At 34.5% G+C, this 22127-nt stretch overlaps 1 protein-coding gene and 1 long non-coding RNA gene across 3 annotated transcripts in view; one reads left to right on the top strand and one right to left on the bottom strand.

The window, feature by feature from the left end:
* Positions 1-2867, bottom strand: part of LOC126809917 (single-minded homolog 1) — a 147135-nt gene extending 144268 nt beyond the window's left edge. Inside the window, exon 1 of the mRNA XM_050534782.2 lies at positions 2239-2867. Coding sequence (XP_050390739.1) covers positions 2239-2258 — 20 coding nt within the window. The 5' untranslated portion in view covers positions 2259-2867. The remainder of the gene's footprint in view (positions 1-2238) is intronic.
* Positions 1956-20371, top strand: LOC126809943 (uncharacterized). Of its 2 annotated transcripts, XR_008785959.1 has the most exons (3): positions 11923-12896; positions 15222-15400; positions 19715-20371. It is a non-coding gene; the product is annotated as an uncharacterized LOC126809943 (long non-coding RNA). The 2 variants fall into 2 exon arrangements; XR_007675006.2 differs by lacking the exons at positions 11923-12896; positions 15222-15400 and adding an exon at positions 1956-2950.
* The last annotated feature ends 1756 nt before the right edge of the window (positions 20372-22127 follow it).

The following is a 22127-nucleotide window of genomic DNA, read 5'->3' as shown; positions in this document are numbered from 1 at the left end:
GGGCAAGTAAAATAGGATGTAATGGATAATTTACTCAACAGGTAGGACACTTGAACATCTAGTACTTAGAATAAGGCTATTATTTATTTCTGGAGCTGTCAAGCCAGCAAGAGTGTTATTGTCCCTTTAAACCCCATTTGATATCAATAATGATTTTTATGTTTATACAAATTAATGTTGATATACTATTTCTAAATACACATATTATTATTAACACATTCCGGTGGGAAAATACACACTTTATCAAACTAATTATTTATTTTGTAATTCGGGATTCTATATTTTATTCACTTTATGGTACTATATTTTGTAATTAGCGATTTTATACTATATTTTGTAAATAAGAAATTTTTATCTATTTATTTCATGGTAGTATCTACTATATTTTGTAATTCGGGATTTTATATTTTATTCACTTTTGTAATTAGAGATTGTATACTATATTTTGTAAATAAGAATTTTTATCTATTTATTTTATGGTACTATATTTTGTAATTAGGGTTTTTATACTTATTTTGTAAATACGAATTTTTCATTCTAATTATCTTATGGTACTATATTTTGTAATTAGGGATTCTATGTTTCATTTTACTATTTGGTACTATATATAAATCAATGTAAATAAGGTATATTTGTTTATCTGGAATAATATCAAAGCAAGTGGGACTAGGTGAGAAAAATAAAAAGACTACTTTAGAAATATTATAAAATCGAAAGGGTGTTGAATACCATCATATAGTATTTCTATGTACAAAATATATATTTTAGGGTAAAAATACAAATCGTGTTTACTGGTATATCAGTACAAAGTATTTCAATATTGTAAGAAATATTATAAACATTTTAACCCTTTAATCCGAAGTATGTTCATGAATGGATCAGTATAATCGTTTTATCTATTTTTCTATGCAAAATAATATAATATATGTTCATTGAGAAGTTGCATGGATACAAAATATATATTTTAATTTATGATTTATTAGTATATAAAAATAAACAATATATTAAATATTCAAACACTAAGTGGACGAGATATTAATATAAAATATATATTTGCGTAACTACAATTAAATTAAAATACTTGAGTAAGTAAGGAGAATACGTTTATGGTGTAATGTAATTATAAAACAATTATTAGATATTTCAACAACTGTAGTTACGAGACACAATAACATAAATATAAATTAATATTTAAAATGTATTTTTATATAACAAATTATTAGTTTGTTCTCAGATAAACACCGTCACTGCACACTATAAACAATGTATTTTTCTATTTCGCAATGTATTCGATATTTCTACAAAGATACTGAGTCACTGCACAGCAGATTAACATTTCAATATAAATAGATTAATAAACAAATAAACACCGTCACTGCACACTATAAACAAAGTATATTCCTATATCGCAACGTATTCGATATTACTACAAATATACTGAGTCAATGCACAGCAGATTAATATTTCATAATAAATATTTCTATATCGCAAAATATTCGATACTCCCCGTACAATAGATTAATAAACAAATATTCTATATCGCAAATTATTAAATATTTTTAAAAAATATGCTCAGTCGCTGTACATTAGTAGAAAAATAAACAAAAGATACATGATCACTGTTCAGTGGATTAATAAACAAAACACATTTGCATATCATAAATTGTCTTGAATGAAATTACAAAAGGTTTTTTTTTATATCTTTTAATGAAATAAAAATAAAACAATGTCTGATTTCAATATAATAAATATAAAAATTATAACACGTATATATACTAAGTATACTTTACAGTAAGTTAAGTTAAGATCGATATAGGTATATTTGTCCATTGTAGTCGGACAGGTGCTTATTTATAATTGCCTTGTCCTAAGAGCCAACACCTTTTTTTTTATTTTAATGAACTTTTTTTTCTCCACGTTTCTCCGTGTCTCGAACCAAATCTTCGGTATTCGTAAAACCAAGTTCTTTGACGAGTGGAATAACGTGAAACTTTCTTACAAATTTCTTCCTGACGCACGTAGGCAATTGAAGCACGTGCGTAAATCCATCCTAAATCATGTATGTTGTCCGATACTAAAACAATCATAGCTGTATTGACAAAATCGGAACAAGTCTGAAACTTGATATGTTCAGAACGTAATCATCAACCAGTGTGACGGACCACAGGCGGTATGAATATACCTGACTTACGGATTAAAAGAAAGTAGAAAAGGAGATTAGGAGAAATTATTACTTACCTTTCCTCGTCCTGTTCCATTATTTCTGTTCGTGTCTCCAAGACTGTCACACTTCTTCGCTATTCTTTTCACTACATTTACTCAAGTTGTGACCCCAGCAGTTCTTTGCTAGAGATCTTAGCGCCCTCTGACGGCAAAACCTCTCATCTCAGCGCATCCTATTGTAATGCTATGGCAATCAACATCGATTCGGCCAATCCCGATTTTAAGAAAGAGAGGAAAAATAGCTTTTTTTTTCAAGTAGAACTAAAGATCCCTAGGTTTGCAGACAGAATATTCCTGAATTTGCTATCCGAACCTTTCAGACTTTTAACACAGCAAAACTTTATGATATCACTAATTAGCGAACAACATCTTCCGTATGAAAACAATACGACCACAGTAGCTGCACCGAAATAAAGTATGCTACCTAAGCGAGTGTTTCATCAGTTCTTAAACGTGACATACGACCACCGAGATGGTATCAAAACACAGTAAGAGGGAAAAGCCTAATCTTCTATCTAACCTGAACATCACACAAACCAGCAAGGCCTACACTGAAAATCTAAACCAAAAATTTTCAAGACGAAAGTGAAAAGTTTAGCATTGAACATTGATGATGATGATACTGTTTACCGCACTGCCGTTCAACAGAACACACAAGTCTAACCAACACAAGTGAGGTTTGTTTACAATTTTGTGTCGATGGAGTGTTCATATTTGCATTTTGCAGGTGGGTAAATTTCTAGCTATTGTTTCATTAGTGTTAAATACCGAAATCGTCTTCAGTCAATCCGCGACGCCAGGTGAGGCCATGGAGACTTTTTCATCCACATTTCTCAATTTGTTGACGAATTCATAAAATATAATAAAATGTTTGAGAGAGATGTGACTTCTTGTAAAAGCAATTGAAGGTTTTGGTTTCTGGAAATTAACAGATTATTATAAATTGATTAATCTGTTAAAAGATAATCCATTTGTACCAGAATATTTCTCGAGCCCCTCTTAAGAGAGATGTGATTTTTTGTAAAACAATTCAGGGGTTTTGTTTCTGGAAATTAATAGATTAATATAAATTGATTAGTCAGTTAAAATATAAAAACGGGACCTCGGTTTATTGTCCCATCCGAAGGATTAGCCACCAAGCTTGCCAAAACAATTTTTTGAAGCACTGGTGCATAGGGGGTCAGGAGAGGTTGTCTCCTACTGAACGTGAGAAAAACTTTGAATTTCAGCACACCTTAGATGAGTTTTGCGATGTGACAACTTTGTACCTTGAGTCACAAGTGTGATGTTTACCTTAATATGTGTTTTGTCGATTTGGGTCAAATGGATTATATTATAAAAATAATTTTATGGCGATAATTTGAGAAAGCAAATAATCTACACGAAGGTTTCCTCCCTCAAATGAATTCGACAACAAATTAAGAAGTTTGTGTAATGAGCAGGACATTTTTAGTAAGTCATGGGGAAAATCTTGTACTGCTGAAACACATTGGCCGACTGCTTAGTAGACAAGTATCGAAGCAGTAACATCACACTTGTGACACAAAAGCACAAGGATTTCATATCCCAACATTCTTCTAAGATAATTCATAAGTATTCATAACTTATACGTATTGGCCATTTTTTGCATTCTAGAACACCGGATAAAACTTTAATCATATATGTTAACTAAAATCACACCCAGTGTATGATATCCCAATCAAGATCACCCGATACTACTTCTTAATTTTCGCGGGAGGGGGGGGGGCGATCTAATGGATTAACGCGTGAATCCATAATGTCTGTCATTGAGTGAAATGACTTGGTTTTGTTTCCCCGCTTGTACGTAACAAGGAGTAGGTTCGCTGTGGGTTTTCTCGGGGTCCTCCAGTTTCTTCCCACAACTAAAGACCCGTAAGAGAAAGCGAATTATAGGAATAGGTTTGTATTCACGATGCAACCACCGACACGAAATGAAATGAAATGGGGTTTAACGTCCTACTGTTCTGCTCCTAACCTGGGCTAATGAAGACGCAACCGTGTTCTAGTCGTTCATGCCCGATTACAGGTCGGGATCGCGATATGACATAGAAGTTCTAAACGAAACTGCTGTCAACAGGAGTACTTACCACCAACCTCGGTGATGACTTATAAAGTTGATTCTCCAGTCTTTCCTCCGAAAAGAAGTCGTGTTCTTACTTCTCTGCACCATTTCAGTGTACTTGTGGTTATGCAGTCGCCGAACCATTGGCGGTTATTCTTAGCCGCAGTACTTAGGGTTAGCTTTAGGGGGTGGGGTTAGAGCAACTATTTTATTGGGACACTGTATAATAAACAAGCACATCGAGTTCTTGGTAGCTTTGGTGAACGAGGGATAGGGCTATGGTTAGATCACCAATGCTTCAAAAGTATTTACGAGGTAATCGAAATACTTAAATACAGTAGTTACGAGGTAATCTTTATTCGTAAACATTGTAGCTATGAAATGAAATGAAATGGGGTTTAACGTAATACTGTTCTGCTCCTAACCTGGGCTAATGAAGACGGGCATACGCAATTTACATTTCCAAAAAATAAAACGGACATTGCTTTACGGCTTCATTTTCCAATCTTATGGGCGACATTGATCGTTATGGTGGAAACATCCAGAGAACATCCATTGTTGTTGAACAAGGTTGCACTTCCTGTGTGAAAGCCTAACATCCCAGTTCCCAAATTTAGCAGACCTGATGCTTTTTTTGTAATAACCCCCAACCCACTCCCCAAATACAATACAATGCACCCACCACGCCCACTGACTAAACAGTCCAATAGAAAATATTGATATATTTGCTGCACAGCTTTGGGCAAAAGAAGCGTTAAAACCATATGTCCAGTATATGGCCCAGAAACATGAATACGGTAAATAAGTTTAAATGTTCAAATATGTATAATCAATCTTTTAAGGCAGCATCTTTCAGCGATCTTTATCGAAATTACGGTGACAATATTGTGAAGGGAATATCGAATAATTGATCTTTTGTTTTGTTTTTTTTTATTTTGAAGGAATGTGTGTCATGCAATCTCTGTTGATAGGAACCGATCTTGTTTTATTTAAACAGTCAACGATTGGGGTACCCGAATGTGTATAACCCGAGTTAACTTATTCTGAGGCATGGGTTCGATACCCGACCTGACCATCGATCCTTGCTGTGTGTGAAGACAGTGGAGGTCTGATGAGATAATCTAGTATTATCTAGGGATTTCCAGTTTACAAAGGGGTGGATAATAATGCCACGTGGATACAATGCTTTTAGCCATTTAACTAGTTGGGAGCCATGGCGGTTCGATGAGTAAGACTTTGGCTCGCTAACCTGGCGGCCCCGCCGTGTTCGATCCCAGTGTTGACCGAGAAAGTTTATCGCGTGTTGTCAGTGGTGCAGAATGGAGGGCCTTGCAAGGGACAAAGTGTAGTCGTTCGGATGGGACGACAAACCGAGGTCCCGTGAACACATTGGCGTGCATGCAAAAGAAGCCTTGAAAGATGGAATTCGAAATTTGAGTAGGCCGTAGTGCCACTTGTCCGGGCAGAATTTCCTTCATAGCAATAGCATACTGTATGAAGTATACCTGTCTTCATTAGCCAAGTCGGTGTAGAGCAGTAGGATGTTAAACCCCATTTCATTTCATTTCTTAATGCTGGTAAAACTAACGACGAGGATCTTCTATCGTCAATAATAAAACTTTGATTTAGTTTTTCTTCTGGCGCCACTAATCGTAAACACAGATGAACCCTTTGTTTGTTTCTACGACATTGTACAATGTTTGGTTGGCATTTGACAGACGATTTATATAAATTTGGATCGTTTTTATCGTTAATAATTGTAATTGTTTTTTTATTTAGTTTAATTGTGGATGAGTTGACATTTGACCCATATTTATCTCTAGTAATTATTGTGATTGTCACAACATTTGGGTTTTTTTTTTAAAGAAAGAAAGTGAATTGTAAAAAAAATGTTGATTGACTCATCTTCTAATATTTGTTTTGTTGGGTATTTTATTATGTGATATTTAAAAAACCCCGCTCTACCGACCTGTCGGGAGCCAAGGTGGCTAAATCAAAGTTCTTCTGATTGGCAGTTAATTTAATTTCACATTCCAAAATAGGTTAAGCTAATGAGGAAAAGAACAATATTTTTGTAGTGCATTTAAGGATAACGTTATTTATAACCATTGTGTTTAATTAAACATACATTATACAAGAGCTAAAACTGTCTATTGTAGGTCTTTCTTTAGGCCTGAAATGCTATCTAAATTATTAATTAGACATTAATTAACTTATCCAGACCATAACCAACTCTAGGTTATGCTAGCCTGCGATCTTTAGTGGATTATGAGCCGATTTACTGCATAACTTTCCTTCACGATTTATAATCGAGACTATGCTGTTTATCGTACTGACTTTCGTAATGATGATCGAGGCTAAGCGGAAATTTCAACCGCTTAGTTCTCGGTTCATAGTGGATCAATTTGAATGAAATTTTCAGTAAATTGCCTTTACATTATCTAGTTTTTAACTATTGTAGTGAGAACTGCCAACTCGTTATCGAATCTCACATAATGTATCTTTAAGAATAAATGTTACCTCGTAAATACTTTTGAAGCATCGATGATTCTTAACTCATTTAGGGATACTGGGTGGTCGAATGGTTAACGCATGCGCGTCGGATCATAAGTCCTGTCACTGAGTCAAGTGGCGTGGTTACGATTACCCGCTTCTACGTGACAAGGAGTAGGGTCGCAGAGTCCAACCTTGTGGGTATTCTCAGGGTCTCCGTTATTCTCCCACTGTTAAAAACTCCTGCACGCAAGCGAATTATCGAAATAAAAATTGACCCATTATGTTAGTCCCGAAATAGCCTATTTTGTGTCGAGTGGAGGTTAAACCCCATTTCTCCCCCGCCCCCGACTCATTTCAACTACTGGATTAGAATACAGGGCCCCAAAAGAAAGTCTAACCATAACCCTAAATATTGTGATTTCGAACAACCTCTTAAAACATTTAATTAGACATTTCAAAACAGCTAAAGGCGTTTTGTGGGTTTGTTTTGCTCTACTAAACATAATAAAAAGTTTTAAGTGCAGAAAGCAAAGCAATACCACGATACATCAAAGTTTTAAGCTTCCTTGGATGATTTTACAACAAAAACTCAAGAAAGATAATGCTATATAGTGTGTAGAAGGAACGTTGCTAATGTCAATACAAACCTCACGAAAATCTTTCTAAACGTTAAACGTGGGTAACTCAACAAATTGACAGAAACATTTTCTTCGTGACCCAAATTCTTGCAATTAAGTGCTATTGATAGTGCAGGTTAATTTGTTTATTTCATTGATTAATTCCTCTCGGGTTGAACAGTCACAGGGGCATTCTTTACACCGAATGGATAAAACGTTTCGTTTCAAACCGTTGAGAATAGAAATTTCACGTATCAATGAGCGGTCCGATAAGGACCGACAAGAGCAGGATTTTTATTTTGGTGAATAATTTTCAAAGTATTGCAAAAAGTGACTGACAAGGAAAATTAGGTTATTGGTATGCAAATCATATCAAAAATTTAACAGATTTCATAAAATAATCGACAAAATTATGGGTAAGTGAAACTGACAATGTGAATAAATAAGTTGTAGTATCAGGTGCTAGTTATTTGAATAACTGACTTGTATCGAGTGTTCTATGTGTGAAAATTGTTAGATTTAATTGGGTTATTTCGAGTGTTCCAACCATAGAAATTTTTAACTTTGAATAAATTGGTTGACTTATGTATTCTATAAATATAAATTGTTTCTTATGTGAATAATTGAGTTATATAGAGTGTTTTAGTCACAGAAATTGCTGGTTATGTACATAATTGAGTTGCTGCTGGGTTTTTACGTCACAGAATTGTTAGCCATGATACGAAATGGGTTTTTCGGGGGGGGGGGGGGGCGAGTATTCTGGTCATAGAAATTGTTAGTTATGTGAATAGATGAATTGCTGTGAATGTTCTAATCAGAGAAGTAGTTAGCCATGTGAATAATGGGTTGTATCGGCTGTTCTAAGCATAGAAATTAAGTTAATTTTCTTTCTTTTGGCATTTTTTTTTGGGGGGGGGTGCTCTAGTTACAGAAATTGTTAGTCGTGTGAATACCTGAGTTGTGGCAAGTGTTCTATTCACAGAATCGTTGGCCATGTGAATAAATGACTTGTATTGGATGTTCTATGCATATAAATTGTTAGCCATGTGGATAAATGACTTGTATCGGGTGTTCTATGCATGTAAATTGTTAGCCATGTAAATAATTGAGTTGCACCGGGTGTTCTAATTATATAGTTTTTAGCTATGTGAAGAAATGAGTAATGTCGAGCGTTTTATGCATATATATATTGTTAGTTATGTGAATAATAGGGATCTAGTCACAGAAAGCATACTCTAGACTCGATACTCGTCACTTATTTAAAGCTAATCCAGATAATCGAGTGGACTTGGATTTTTTTTTTTTTAAAAAAAGAGTTCTGGGCAGCAAATCTACTCGAAAATATAGTACCAAGGACAATCAAGTCCATAATTAGAAAAATCTAATCATTTAAGGTAAAGGAAATGTGTGTTATGTTTAATTTCAAAGAGATCTAAAATCAAGAATTTGGTTGTTTAAATCATGTTGTACCTTGAGCGAGGTATTACATATTGGAAGTAATTTTATTATGTACCAAGACGACGTCGACTATTTCATCATATCACATACCCTACGTGTAGTACATTGTCAAAGGTGTTACGATAATCTGTAAAGGGGTATTAAACGTGAAATCGACACCTGAATGAGTTAATGTCAACCAGGTACAAACCATTTCATTTCTGAAAAAATTTTTTTTGATGAAATTTGATTTTGAACTTGGAAACTTTCTTTGATAGCCTTTGGTGTGTTACTTTTCGCTTTATATGATTATATGTTTAGTTTATTGAAACGACATTATCTCCAAACATAAGCACTTGAAAATATGAAGGGGCGTTTGAAAGCCCGTATGGTAAAAGGTTTTTAAAACAGGAAATTTAACACAGGGAACAGACAATTTTATTTTTTAAATATTTTGACGGGTGTGGACAACACGTGGATTTTCTGTAATTAACAATATACCTATGATTACACTCTGCTAGAAATGTGATCTAAAATATAATATTATTGTAGGAAATTATTTGTATGAAAATATATATATATAGTCATTTATATTGGATATAATATTTAGCCTGTAAGGCATGTATGGCTAGGTTTAAATATCATTAATGGGTCTCTTTAAGGTTGATTAAGGTCGGGACTGACTGATTCTCTCCTAGCATCCAGAGATCATGACAAAGTTGAAAAGGTTGTTTGTTCTCACATTTTGTTTCACCTGTTTTCTCTTTGATCTTCGCCGTCTCTTTACTAGTGTTTTCATTGCGATAATCCGTTTAACACCTAAATCAGCACAGACTATACATGTGGTGATCGGGTGGGGTTCGTGTACAGATGATATACAAACGACTATACACCTTTACTCATTTATACTGAAATAGTTTCAATTAGGGGGAGATAAATAGGGTATAACGCCCGCTCGACACAAACTAGGTCATTTCAGGACTAACATTTGTTTTAATTTTATTTCGGTAATTTGCTTGCGTGTCGGGATATTTAGCAGTGTGGGGGGGTACCGAAGGACCAAACTAAAAGCCACAAGGCTGGACAGGCCATCCTACTTCTTGTCAGGTAGGGATCTGAGATTAGGGGTGCTTAACGCATTATGCCCGTTTATACTTTCACTCTGAACTCTGATAATATGCCAAGTGCCAGATCTGAAAATGGAACTGATACAGATTTATACTTTACTTTGAAAAGTGATGGTATTTTACCCTGATCCCTGAGAATGTGCTATTTCCATGGCGTAGAAAAGGAACTGATAAAGATTCAGTATTTGGTTATGCAAATTCATACTTTCATTCTGAATCCCAAGAATAGTTCAAGTTCCAGGGATGGCCAATCTGATTAAAATACAGATTTTTATACTTTCGATGGCCTATACTTCATAAAGATCTGACAAGTTGTACTATAAGGTCGTGTCAGGGTTCGTACAAGCGGCTTTTGACCCTATGACGTCAGACATTGATTAATCTATTAGTGTTGACGTTTCTAGTGGTTTACCCACAGTTTCGTGCATGGCACGCCAAGAGGTCGCTGGCTTACCCCTTACTTCAACCAAAACGCCGGTAATATAACAACTCTTCCAGATCCTAGTGTAGTGAAGACAAGTAAAACTAAATTTTGAACTATAGAAAACGAAACGAAATGGGATCTGTGTTTTAATCAGATTGAGGGATGACAGGAGATTATCAATTATGTTCATCTATTCAAACAAAAAAATGGAAATGGTACCATAGAGTTATAAAAATCGTGGCAAAAAGCTAAACCAAGTTATAGTTTGTAGCTGAGATTTCAGAAACCATACATCCAATTAAAGATTCGGGAATATTTCGGGTTGAACATGGAATGGAAGTCGTATATTAGTAGGTCTGCTTATTGCTCTGCATGTCGAAAAGTAGGGTTGGGGTGATTAATAACAATATTTCTACTTTAAAAGGTCACTATATCATTATGTGTCGCGTCTTTCACATACGTTATTAGCTATGAAAACTTCCCATTTATATCGGAAACGACATCATCTGTTCTAGAAGAGTAGAGGGGGTTGGATAAGCATGAACCTCTCTGGTTGTACCGGATCTGAATACATTTTTTGATCGATGATTTAAAGTAAAAATGGATAATTGAAACTTTGTGTATTATCGTACCAACGGTAGTAATGGCAATCGAGGCTATCCTAAAATTGAAGCAATTTGATTGAAATTTTCAACATATTCTGTTTTGATTATCTATTTTAACCATTATGGCGAGAACTGTCAGCTTTTTATCTAATTTTACCTAATGTACCTTTAACATAACACATGCTTATTAAATACTTTTCAATTATTTTCCCCGTTGAAACGTTGTTGGGTGGGTTTTTTTTGGTTTTTTTTTTTGTCTTCGGGAGAGAAATTTAGTTAAAGGTTGCACCAGCAGCAACCTTTCTACAACTGACCCATTTGATACACCTGTGATATCATTAATTTCTGTTCAAAAAATAAAACTTATGTAGGTGTTTCAATAACTATTATTGGCCCCTCTCACTTTGTTTATTTGTTGGTGATGTTTTCTTCTGATCTTGGGATGGTGCATTAGGAATGTTTTTTGTTTGTTGTATTTACATAAGCTATTGCTGAACGACGTAGATCTAAATTTGACATCTATCCACCGTTATGATGAATTAGTTTGTCATGTGCTTTGGATCAAAACATTTTTTGTTAAAATAAAAACAGAAATAACACAAACAAAAAAAATTAAAATAAAATGCAGATAAAAAATATCAGATAAAAGCTAAAATAAGGTAGAAAAGTTTGTTGTTTTTTTATGTGTTAGCTGAGTTATCAACAAAATAAATGGGAGAGCCAACATGGCCCCCAACATGGCTCGATGAGTAGGCAGTTGGATTAGTAACAAGAAGGTCCCCGTTTCGATCCCTTTGTTGGCCGATAAAAAGATCAGATAAAGCTAAAATAAATTACAAAAGTTTGTGCGTTTTTTTTTGGGGGGGGGGGGGGTAAAATGAATTTGTTAGCTGTGTGCTCATCCTGATAAATGGTAGAGCCACAATGGCTTGGAGAGTATGCCTTTTGTTCACTAAACAAAAGGTCTCGGGTTGGCCGACCAAGATATTTGAGATTATTTTTCAGTCTGGTATATCTTGTCAATGGGACATTACAAAGGGACGTTACGTGTATTCAATTGGCAGTACGATAAAGACCCAATGGCTGTAAAAACGAGAAAGCAGAACAAACCGTTGCGCTGCTATCGGGGAAAAATTCCCTCATAGCAGACTGCACGGCGAATTTCATTTTTCATTAGCCCAGCTGCTGCAGAAAAGTAGGATAATAAACCACATTGTACTTCCCTTAATAAATGACACGTGACATCAGGTGTTCTAGAAAGTAAACATACCAAGAATTAATCATTCATTCTGCCGTATTCCCAAAGCTGAAATGATGAATTGATTAGACCTTCATTTTTTTCTGTATTAAAAGAGCTAACAAAATATGTGAGAAAATCCTAGTTTAATTGCTACTAGCGTAATCTGACATCAAATTGAAGTATGCAAATGTGCCGGAAATCATGTCCGAGTGTAAGGAGTCCATTCATTGGTTGTAATACGTGGATGTGAAAGACTGTATGTGACTTCTGGCGTTGAAGAGCTGTTGTTAGTCTGCTTGAGGTTCATGATTATGGAAAATCCGCCGGCTTGTCTTCGATAACAATATTCCGCTTGTGCAATACGTATTAAAAAGACCCTTCATTCTCACGTTTCGCGTTAAATAGCTGAGTTTGAGGAAATTTGACGACGGGAAAATAAAGGAAAAGCATGAATTTAACTACCCATGACCAAAACCCTAGACACGTACAAGAAACTAATAGCCTTTATATGCTGGTAGAAATTCACCCAGTCTGAATAGTCGCTAGAAAACATTGGATAGATATGATGCTACTCTCAACGGATTTTATTCAACGTGAATTAACTATGAATTCTTCTTGATTACGTTTTAAAATTTAAATTTAAGGTAAGGTACTAAGAAGAAATTGAGAAATTTTGGGGTTAAATTTATTGTCTGGACTTGATCCTTTTGTATCCGTAACATCTAACCAAGTTATTCTAAATGGTTGACTTTTGACTTGGGACAGTTACCACAATACTTCGGTCATTTTCATATGGTATTTTTGCTTTTGAAAGCGACATGGGGAAGGAATTTTTTCTGCCTACATTTTGTTTTAAATTCTAAGTTATTTACATTCGCGCACACTAAACACACAGTTATTGTCAGTTTCGAGGATCTTGCCGACCGGACAAGTGGAAATCCGGTTTAAAATATCATGCTGAGGTTCAATCCGGGGACAGTCTAGACAGGAACTAGGCTCCCTAACGATACTACTAACTCGGCCTTCAGTTTAGTTTCAAAGTACTTCGGTCTTCAGTGCGTTTTTGTAATATCTTTAACATCTCTTTGAGATTTACAGATCAATAGTCAGAAAAAAAATAATGTTAATTTTATTTTTATTTATTTATTTTGTTTTGATTTTTTTTAGACGTATTTGTTTTTAAATTTATGTTCTTTTGATTAGAACGTACGTAGCTTACTTGTCACCTTACTAGTCTTATTAAATCATTTCATTAAGAGTAGTATCATCATCATCATCATCATCATCATCCTCATTATCCTTTTGAAATATTATTCTGTTGAAATTATATATATTTCAAAGGAAATAGTACTATTCATTTATTCTGTAGTATAATGCTATTTAATACATCATGACAGGCATCATAAATCCCCAAAATGTAGTTAATTGGATGTATTAAAAAGTTTTAAGGCCCATCATCATGTTCGGAATAACAAACCTTAACTCATACACCGCTCCGATTTTCATAGCGGTAAAATTGGTTGACTTTGGCATAAACAAAATATAGGCGCAACTGGAGTATGGGATAATTTATGTAAATCTACCCACAAACACACGCACACGTAATTTTGTAATTTCACGATAGGTACAATATCAAATTTCTGTCGGCTTAATCCACACTAATATGTACTCAGATTGATTATTTAACATTTAATTAAAGAAAACAAAATCAAAATAACAACGCTAGACAATGTCTCGGCTTGGATTCAATCGGTTTTAAGATAGGCCTATCAGTAAATTTTCGTGGACAACGAAATGCGAGCAGCATAAATACCGAACGGAACGGAACCATTTTTGGACTGATAATATTAGAGATTCACCTTTCACAATATCCTAGTTTGCAATTAATTCCTATTGCTTAAAATGGCGCATCGGGTAAAACTCCATTAATTGAATTCGTACTTTATGATAGTGTTTTAGGAACCGTTCCGAAACAACAAGTTTGAGACCATTACGCTTTTTTTTTTAAATCTTAGTCTAACCTTTTGAAATTTAACGCTAGTGATGACTGCAAGAGACAGGGGTCGTGCAAGTAAAAGATCCACTGGAATTAATATTATAATTAATATTAATATGACCGATTTATTTTATTGTATATATTATGTTAACTAGAGACATTACTACTACTACTACTAATAATAATAATAATATATCCATATTATATCAACATTTATAAAGCGCATATACAATAATTCTAAGGTTTCTAATGCGCTGCTGGTTCCGGGGATATCACCAAGCAGAAATGTTTTGAAATGGGATTTAATTTAATTCAACCGAAAAAGCCTCCATGTGTGTTTATCTCATTTACTAATTTTTTGGTATATTTTATCTGTGCCTTTTTAAGTTTTATCAATTTGTTTTACCAAATATTTTACTTTGTTTATGACATCTATCTGTATCGTTTTATATTGTGTACTTCTAATTATATATTCTGCTTTTGTGCAAGTTCAATAATTTATTTATGACAGCAACTTTTATAGATAAAGAAACCTTTTGACATAATAATGATCAATATCTTAAACGTGAATAAATTTTTAAAAAATGGATATAATATATTATTTTCATTTCTTAAAAAAGCGTGGTGTTGCATGCGGGGGATTAAAATATTTTGAAATGAAACATTCATGAAACATCTTAAAATCTGTATGTTAATGATAACGAATTAACACGAATAAAGGATTCAAAATGTGTATTTCAAAATAATACAAATTATATATTTTAGATAATTTTCTCAAATAGTAAATTTCTTAGCTTTCGATTTATTTCTCTGGTAATTAATTGAAATTAATTGGGGAATTTTTTACCGTGGATGACATCAATAAATCAATCAATCAACACATAATTTGTATAGCGTAAAAATACTTCGATAAAGTTCCTAATGCGTTTTTAAGTTTATGTGAATTCTTTTACTGTTTATTTTCGTCAAATAGATGTGTTTTCAAACGTGACTTGGCGATGTCTAAGAGATGTTTTATTCTTTGATGTCTAAGGGTAGAGAATTCCAGAGAAAATGCGCTGCAAAGTGAAAAGATCGTTTCGTCTGTTGAAGTTTGACAGCAGGAATAATGGCTTGTTCTGTGATTTTTAGGTCCTACTGGATTCATACGGTGTGAGTAGATCTTGAATATATTGTAGTACTAGATTATTGGGTGCTTTAAAAGTCAGTAACCGAATTTTGAATTTGATGCGCTGATTTTTGGGCAACCATTAATCATGGTTTAATTTGATCCATTTTCCTGGTTCCATGGAATAGTCGAATTGAAACATTCTGCACATATTGAAGCTTCTGCAGCTGCCTCTGTGGTAGACCATACAATAAAGCATCATAGTAATCCAGCCTTGAAGAGATCAAAGCACAAACGAGGAGTTTTAGATTTTTACACGTTAGGTACTTCTTTATCTTTGCTAGTTTGTAAATCTGGTAAAAAGTTGAGAAAAAGATAGTTTGGATGATAGCACCTATGTTATTTGCCTTGTTTGTTGGTTGAATTAACTCACCGACAATCGAAAGGCTGCTCGTGTTGATTGTGTTGAGATGTTAAATGGTGCCGATGTAAAGGACTTCAGTTTTGTCTGGATAAAGTTTTAAAAAATGAAGAGTCGTCCAGTTGTAAATTTCGTCTAAACAGCTCTCAACATCCTGAAGAATTGCTGTGTCTAATGATGTATAATTGTGTATCTTCTGCGAACATGTGGACACTAGGTCCATATTTCTGGACTACAGTCTATTGCATTAGGTGTTCTCGTGAACATTATAAATAAGACAGGTCCCAGGACTGATCCTTGAGGACCTGAACCCTACAAGGACGGATTATGGAATTGCGGTGTCTTGAGCCAAACACTACGCAAGGACTCCATGGTAGAAAACAATACGCTTAATGCTCTTGATTATCAAATATTTTATTCGATGTATCACTTTTTATTTTTCGCCATTTTATTTAATTACGAGAATAAGTTTGCGTAAGAATTTATTTGTTAATATGGAATGCATCGCCAAGTGTAGCAATGATTAATATTCTTTAAAGCACTATCTTTTTTCCTTTCCAACAGAGTTCGCTGTATCCCTTAAACGCACGGGGTCAAGGAATATTTCTACTAATATTATGTTTTCAAGTATGGTGTGTCGAAGTTTTTCTTCGGTTCATTTTCTGCAAAATAAATTTCCAGATAAATGTGGCAAAAATTATTTTGTATTATTGCGTTGTTTTATTCTTTCTTTGATTCGTTGTGCAGTTTTACGGTCATTTAGTTTCAAATTTTTAAAGTCGCCGATGGTCATTATAAATTTTCGGACAATATAATTATATATTTTTTCAACGCTTAATGCATACTAAAATGTACGCAAATCGATTATTTAACATTTAATTATGATATTAAGATATCAACCGTAGAGGCCCATCAAAAGATTTTACACACCACTCATTGTTGGCACTGTCTTGTTTATATCGGTGACTCATTGAGTAGGACGTTGCCTAGCTAACCTGGAGATCCCGTGTTCCATCCCTGCGTTGGCCGAGAAAGTCCTGTCCTGAGTGGTGCAGGACAGAGGTTCTGGCAAGGGACAACGTATAGTCGTTTGGATGGGACGAAAAAAAACGAAGCCCCTTGTACACATTGGCGTGCACGTATAAGATCCCTTCACAGTTGGGTTTCCTTCATACATGTAGCACACTGTATGGCGTATGCCTGTTTACATTACCCCAGCAGGAGCAGAACAGTAGGACGTTAAACCCCATTTCATTTCTGTTTATATCGTCTTCAGAGAATGCCGAATGTTGCAAACTTTCAATTTCATCATATGGACTGATATTCATTTTAGAGATTCGACTTATAAAGGATTAAAAATCCCTTGAATGACGAACATAGTCTTTAAATAATTTGACCAATATCTTTGGGGGTTTTCTGCCTTTAGTTCTTATAAAAATATTGTTTGTGTCGAGTCCCGTGTTTTTGTTTTTTTTTTGGGGGGGGGGGGTGCCGAGGTGGGGTTTTTTTTTTTAAGTTTTCAGCGTTTTTTTTCTGGTTTCTTTTCCAGTGTTGAGTCTGTGATTTGTATTGCCGAGACCCGTGTTTTTTACTGTTTTATTTGTATTGCCGAGACCCGTGTTTTTTACGGTTTTATTTCGTATTTTCTGTGTCGAGTACCGGTTTTATTCCTCCCTTTTTTGTTTTGCATATATACGGAATGTATGCTATACAAGGCTACCCCTAGGGTGAAAGGTATGACAGGTTGCGGGGTGGATAAATAAGGGGGTAGGCTAAGTTAAGTTACCGAAAAACATTTATTTGTAATTTTATGCATTTTTCCACTTAATCCTGATTTTTTGGCTGTTTATATTCTTTGGTCTATATCATACGAAACTTACGCCGTCTACCTACAATTTGCTCCAGTTACGAACAGACGCGAAACTAGTTACCCGACAGTTTAATTCTTATATCGACGATTTTAGTAGTAAACTCTAATTCGCGAAGTCTGGGAATATTTTTGCGATGCTTTTGTTTTCATATTTAATGAAATTGATGATGGTTATTTAGTCTTTGTGTGCATGAAAGGTGTAAAACGAATTAGAAGCCCATAACAAAAGAGAACATTAATTTTTCAACATGGCGGCCATTCAGGGCAGAGTTCTATTTCCAAAGACTAGATAGTTCTCTGTGAGCAGAATATGTCTACATGCAACATGCAATCATTCAGTTGTAATGTATTCGTCTATCATTATCTTTAACTCTGATTGGTCGGTTGTTAATGGCCAATATCCGAAATATAACTAAATACACCCCGGAGGATAACCACGGTGATGTAATAACATTTCTCGTGAATTAATTTGAGAAAGTGGCATTAATATGATACTCATAATGAAATCAATGAAAAGGATTAAGCTTTCCATTTCATGCAAATTACTTAGCAGGCCTCAGTAGCGCCCATTGCTCGCCTTGAAACACGTCTTATAGACACAGTGTAATCTCGATTTGCTGGATTTAAACAATTTGCCGTGACTCTGTCTCTAGATCGTGATCAATCTCGGTGATTACTTATCCGGCAGAATTTGTCCAGTAAACTTGGCAAGGTAATGGTTAACTTAGACAATCGTGCCAAATAGGCGAAATGTTGAGATGTCAAGTTTGGATTGCCTGCTTGAAGTGTGCTCATAAGCTCTTACCCTGTGTTTAGCCTGCTATATTTGGTGGAGATGTATGAAAAGTTGTTTAACCGAAGTCATTAGACATCTAAACAAATTATTTGACCAAACAACTTGCTTTTCTCATCCTTTAAGTGGTCGTCGTGTTTGATTTTCTAATTTAGTTTTATCTCTAGACGTCTGCATGGTGTTTTGTAACGCTGTCTGCGATAGGTCAGACATTATCCGAAAAATTGATAGTATCTATTAATAGTAATTGGATGAAAGGATTTTGGATTGATTACGTAATTCTTGATCTGCTTTTTGTTTGATATTTTATATTTTGTAACGATGTCTGTGATTGGTCTTATATAACGCTAACATTGAAGGATAAGAAGCGTATTATGTTAATAGTAAGTAATTGGGTGCAGACTTTTGGAATGATTACGTAATTCCAGAACTACTTTTTGTTTGATATTTTATATTTTGTAACGATGTCTGTGATTGGTCTTATATTACGCTAACATTGAAGGATAAGAAGCGTATTATGTTAATAGTAAGTAATTGGGTGCAGACTTTTGGAATGATTACGTAATCCCAGAACTACTTTTGGTGTGATGTTTTATATTTTGCTTAGTTCTTTGTTGGGATTTGTTTTTTCTTAAGATGTATGCGTAGTGTTTTAGTAACGCTTAGGTCAGATATTACTCAATACAATTCGGGTTGATGTTTTATATTTTGTTTGTTTTGGAGTTGTTCTTACCTCTAGAGGTATCCATAATGCTGTCTGTGATAGTTAAAATATTACGCTAAAATAGAAATTCGATGAAGGGTTTAGAAATGATTACGTAAATCCCGTTAATGGGTTAATGTTTTTATTCTTTGCTTAGTTTATTATTTCTTTCTCTAGACGTCTGCGTGGTATTTTGTAATGCTTCTTGCGATTGGTTAATTATTTTGATGTTTTTTATTGTCATAAGTATATTTAGATTTCTAAACTAGACAAATGCAGATTTTATGTTCGTAAATATACTATGTGTGGAGGCTGTGTGTGTATGTGGCTGCTTCCTTTACAACAGTGTCTAGTCTTCGTTTCAGGTTCTAGCCCAAAAAAAATTCTCGAGAATTTACAATCTGGTTCCCCCTTGTCGGTGGTGCTGCACGAATTTGACATCGAAGCCATTCTTCTAGGAACAAAATTCTTATCTTGGGATGAAAAGGACTTTTTAAAAAGAATATGTGAAACGTTGCCAATTTTTTTCTGTATCTCTGTCTACTTACCATAGTTTTTTCTATATTTTCAGGGAAGCGGGTTTTCGACCTTATAAGTGGCAAGTTTGTAAGTGTTAAGATTGTATAATCTTGCGAATTTTTTTTAAGCATTGAATTAGATTTTTATTATAAATTTCGGGACATAATTTAAACATTGAATTAGATTTTTATTATAAATTTCGGGACATAATGGGGTGTAACATTTTCCTTATAATTTAGTTTTTAATTTTGAATTACGATGCGTCAAGGGATGTAACATTTTAAATGTATAGCAAAGTTTAATTTATAATGCATCGAAGTGATAACCAAACATTTAGCAGATGTGGGTTCTGTATAGCTTCTAATGTATTTTAAAATGATGGCTTGTAAATACATGCATAATAAATAATCTTTGTATGGCAATTAAAAGTAAGATTTTAAACAACACCTTCAGGACAGGATGCTGTGTAATATTTTTGTATATGATGGTGCATAATATTTTGGTATATGATGGGGCGTAATATTTGAATGTCCTTCGTGAAATGACACAGATTGTAACTTAGGAAGTGTAGTAATATTTTAAGTGTATTTCATATTAATTTTATGATAATTTTGTATATTTATATCGCAATAATCCATCCACCATTACATGCACAGGGCGCCAAACATGTATAATAATATGTTTTTGTTTAATAAATATATTATCTGTTTTCTTTTGTTTTAATTCAACCGTGCTATAGTTGTACCCAGGCTTAATGGACACCATATTGGAACTGAATACCGTGTGGTATTAGAGAAATCTTGCCCAGACAGCGGTGCTACAGGCCTATTAAGGGTTCTTTTATGTGCACACTAATGTGTACGCGGGATCTCGGTATTTCGAACCATCCGAACGACTAGACGCTGCCTTGTCAGGCCACCTGTCCTGCACCACTGACAAGGGAAAGCCACGCTGAAAAATCCCTGGGAAACTATCTCGACCAACATTGAGATGGAACCGCCGACCTCCTGGTTTGTGAGCTAGCCTCGCATTATGAGGCCTACATTGTTCAAATAATTCAGAAATGGTTTAGGGAACAGAGTTGTATGCTTTTTTACTACGTGTTTGAATTTTTTGAAATAATAGTAAGTGCCGGCAAATAAAATCGATAAGACAAACCTGCGGACAAGACACACAAAGTACAGACACTGTAACCAATAAACAACAAAATATCAAATCAAGTGAATGGATCCGGGGTCCAGCCGTAAGCGTAAATAAAATATGGACACTGTGGAGGGAAATGAAATAAAATGGCAACACTGACAAGGGGAAACCACGCCGGAAAATCCCTAGGAACTTTCTTGGTCAACACAGGGAGCAAACCCTATATCGCAATGTTAGCGAGCTATAAATGCATTTAATTGTCAAAGCTTTTAATTTATTTTATAGCCCACCCAATATGGCGAACCACTTATCCACATAGAGGTATCAGCCATTATGCTTATCTTGTTATTGTATAATATAGGGCTTCATTCATATTTATTGAACGTTGCAAACAAACAAAATAAATATTTTTAATTTTAAGTTTCCGGATTTTTAATATAAAAAATTTGTTTTTATCCTAGAGTCTACAGCATTCGTTCATTTTTATTGAATCTTGCGATAAAATTGATATTTTTTTAGTTCAGTTTTCTCAATTTGAATATAAAAATTTTGTCTTGGAGTCTTAGAATTTGAATTTCTACACGCCCATTGAGGAGTTTCCCTTCCAAATTCTGTAGTTTGTTAACAGATTGGTAAGCGTGTTAATAATACGACTTCATTTCAAACTCTGTCATTCGTCACGAGTTAAGAAAGGGAAAATTGAGCTGCGTATTTAGTTAAGATTAGAGACGGCAATTAGAGACTTCATACTACCATACATCTCACTTACAAACAAACAGATTCAACACTCTAAATATTTTATTCAAATTCAAAATTCCATTTGTCGCGTGAGAAGCACGTTATCCAGATAGCAATTGTAACTATTGGGTGGTCGTACTTATTGACGACGTCACGTTTTGTCGTTTTGTAATGGATGCCACTTCAAGGGGCGTGTTTTCAAAGGTCAAAGGAAGAAAATACAAAGGTCATTGTTTTCACTCGCCTTTTTTCTGAGAAGCGCCTTAATAAATCTCGCTATAATTATAATATACAGTTTTTAAACAGTTTACGTGTTATTAATACCAAGAACATTGTTTCGCATTTACTGCAAAACAAAATGCACCTGCTTGACTACGTAACCGGTTTGGCCCCGTGTCTTGAACATGGAATTCGACTAAGAGGGCATCAGTTATTTGGTTCCTAGTTTTCATATCAACCGAGTATGGCTTAACCGTATTCCATTGTCCTTTTGAGAGGGAGGGTTGGGATAGGGTTTAATGTCATTTCTGGACTAACATGGTTCGATCTTATTTCAATATTTCGCTTGCGCGTAAGCGTCTTTA

This window comes from Patella vulgata, chromosome 2 (genome assembly GCF_932274485.2).
Source record: "Patella vulgata chromosome 2, xgPatVulg1.2, whole genome shotgun sequence".
Classification (NCBI taxonomy): Eukaryota; Metazoa; Mollusca; class Gastropoda; family Patellidae; genus Patella; species Patella vulgata.
The sequence above is the reverse complement of the archived record's forward strand: the minus strand, read 5'-3'. Positions and strand labels throughout refer to the sequence as shown.